This window comes from Ceratotherium simum, chromosome 3, assembly GCF_057802395.1.
Source record: "Ceratotherium simum simum isolate JZ-2026a chromosome 3, ASM5780239v1, whole genome shotgun sequence".
Classification (NCBI taxonomy): Eukaryota; Metazoa; Chordata; class Mammalia; order Perissodactyla; family Rhinocerotidae; genus Ceratotherium; species Ceratotherium simum.
The window spans coordinates 30,065,918-30,068,553 of record NC_141902.1 but is presented as its reverse complement, the minus strand read 5'-3'; the positions used below and the strand labels follow the sequence as shown (position 1 = coordinate 30,068,553).

At 32.0% G+C, this 2,636-nt stretch overlaps 1 protein-coding gene across 1 annotated transcript; it reads left to right on the top strand.

Moving 5' to 3' along the window:
* The first annotated feature begins 1,014 nt into the window (after positions 1–1,014).
* Positions 1,015–1,953, top strand: LOC101393516 (olfactory receptor 4F6-like). Its single transcript, XM_004421976.3, has one exon. It carries the CDS (start codon positions 1,015–1,017, stop codon positions 1,951–1,953), a length of 939 nt encoding a protein of 312 aa, XP_004422033.3.
* The last annotated feature ends 683 nt before the right edge of the window (positions 1,954–2,636 follow it).

Genomic DNA, 2,636 nt, shown 5'->3' with positions numbered 1-2,636 from the left:
TGTGCCAAAAACTTTTTCTGTACAAATAGAATTTTGTAAGGAGTATTATTTTACCAAATGGTATGGATTCAAGATTCTTGACATATGATTTCAAAATGTTTTCTTTAATGTTTGAATCAGTCTATATTTCCTCCAGCGATGTATGAAGATGCCTATTTCACTGAGACTTTCCTAGTTTTGGTAATAATAATTGTAAATATTTTTTCTAGTTTTATAGAAAAATAATAGAATTACATTGTATCTTTTTTCTTAGGAGATATACATATATTTCTAAGGAAGAAATACTCACACACACATACATTTGTAGTTTACATTCCTGAATTCTGTTTCATATCACTTGTCTATTTATCTATTAGGTCTTGGAGGTTTTATTGTATGGTTTGACCTCTCTTTTATATTATGAAGATATCAACTTTTTTTCTCTGTGCAGCATTTCAGATTCAAGTATGATTTATGTGTTGGTTTGGGGACATTGTTTTTAAGCACATATAGGAAACAGGTTTCAGACGTCTCTTAACTGTTATTATGCATTTCTATACTCATTTCTAATTTTTATATAATTTTATTATTCTTGATTATATTTTTTAAAGCTTGTCTATTTTTATTTTTTAAACTCATTTTTATATACTCATATACACACTTCCAATTTTCTGGGATTCAATATTTATTTATTTTTGTTTTTAATTTTTATTAAATTATTTCACTGGAATTCCTTGAGTTTATTTTGTGTATTTCTAAACTCTTGAGTTGTCAGATTAGTTCATGTATTTGAATAAATGAAAGCTTTTAAAGAAATATATTGCCTCTGAGTGCAGTTTTGGTCATACCACATTAATGTTTTATACCCTGAGTTCTCATTATTTTGAAAATAGTTTACCATCAATTAAATAAAAGATTAGTTAACAACCAATTTTAGATTATCAACATTTAACACACTCTTTTCAGTGTCTCAAAGTTGATTCCTTCTTTCTTTTCTTTCAGGTCACTTCAGAGTCTTCTCATCTTTATGATTCAATGGACCAAGGAAATGGCTCTGTGGTAATTGAATTTGTGTTACTGGAACTTGCACAATCCTTGGGAATGCAGTTTTTTCTTTTCCTTTTCTTCTCTCTATTCTATGTGGGAATTATCCTGGCAAACATCTTCATTATGTTCACAGTGATTTTTGATTATCACTTACACTCCCCCATGTATATTCTGCTTGCCAACCTGTCACTCGTTGACCTGGGCCTTTCATCTACCACAGTTCCTAGGATGATATCTGATCTTTTCAGTGACTGTAAAATCATTTCCTTTCACAGTTGCATGATACAGATGTTCTTTATTCATGTCATGGGAGGAGTTGAGATGGTGCTGCTTGTAGCCATGGCATATGACAGGTACACAGCAATCTGCAAGCCTCTCCACTATCTAACTGTTATGAATCTCAAAATGTGCATGCTTTTGATAGCGGCTGCTTGGATCATTGGGATGATTCATGCTGTGTCTCAGTTTGTTTTTGTCATAAATCTACCTTTCTGTGGCCCTAATAATGTGGGAAGCTTTTATTGCGATTTTCCTAGGGTTATTAAACTTGCATGCGTGGACACTTACAGACTACAATTTGTGGTCATTGCCAACAGTGGATTCATATCTATGGGTACCTTCTTTTTCTTAATTGCATCATACATCTTTATTCTGGTCACTGTCAGACAACATTCCTCAAAGGATTTATCCAAAGCATTCTTCACTTTGTCAGCTCACATCACTGTAGTGGTTTTGTTTTTCACTCCGTGCATGTTTCTCTATTTGTGGCCTTTCCCTACCAAGTCATTGGATAAATTTTTTGCCATTGTGGACTTTGTTGTCACTCCTGTCTTAAATCCTGCCATCTATACTTTAAGGAACAGAGATATGCAAGTGGCAATGAGAAGGCTGAGTAGACAAGGTGTAAGTTCTAGGGAGATGGCATAACAGATTTCATTGATAAGAGCACTAGATGAATGTCATGGACTATCAGGACCCTCATGACCACCATGAACGCTATGGAATGTACACAATTTCATCATTGCCTTTAAAAAACTGAGAAGTCTACAGAAAAAGAAGTATTGAATCAAAGAATTTCATTTTTAGATGGAGTTGCAGCAATTTTTGTTAATTATAAAAAATAAAGTGTTATATATTGCTATCTAACCTACAAACCTAAATTATAATTACCATCAATGACTACATTCAATTTTCATGTGGTTATTTTATGTCTCTATATAAATACATACATGTATATATATATATGATTTCACTTTATCAGTATCTTAATACTGATAGTAAACATCACTGTAAATCAATATTTCTTATGGAAATTATGTGGATCCAATGGATAAAATAGGAGTTTATATAAGTCGGTAGATGTTAAAATCGAGGAAGAAACAATTCTCATCCTAATTGTACTTTAAGAAGAAGGCAACACTGTGTTACAATTCTTAAGAACAGCTTTCAGTAGTTGATTGTTAATGTATTTTGTATAATGCTATTTTAGAAATAGACTCCAGTACTTTGTGTTATGCAAAATTTGCCTATGTTCCATTTTTTTCAAGAGAAAATTTCTGTTGGCCTAGCAATCTTCCTCAAAACACTTCTTGATCCACTTTTTAAAAAGT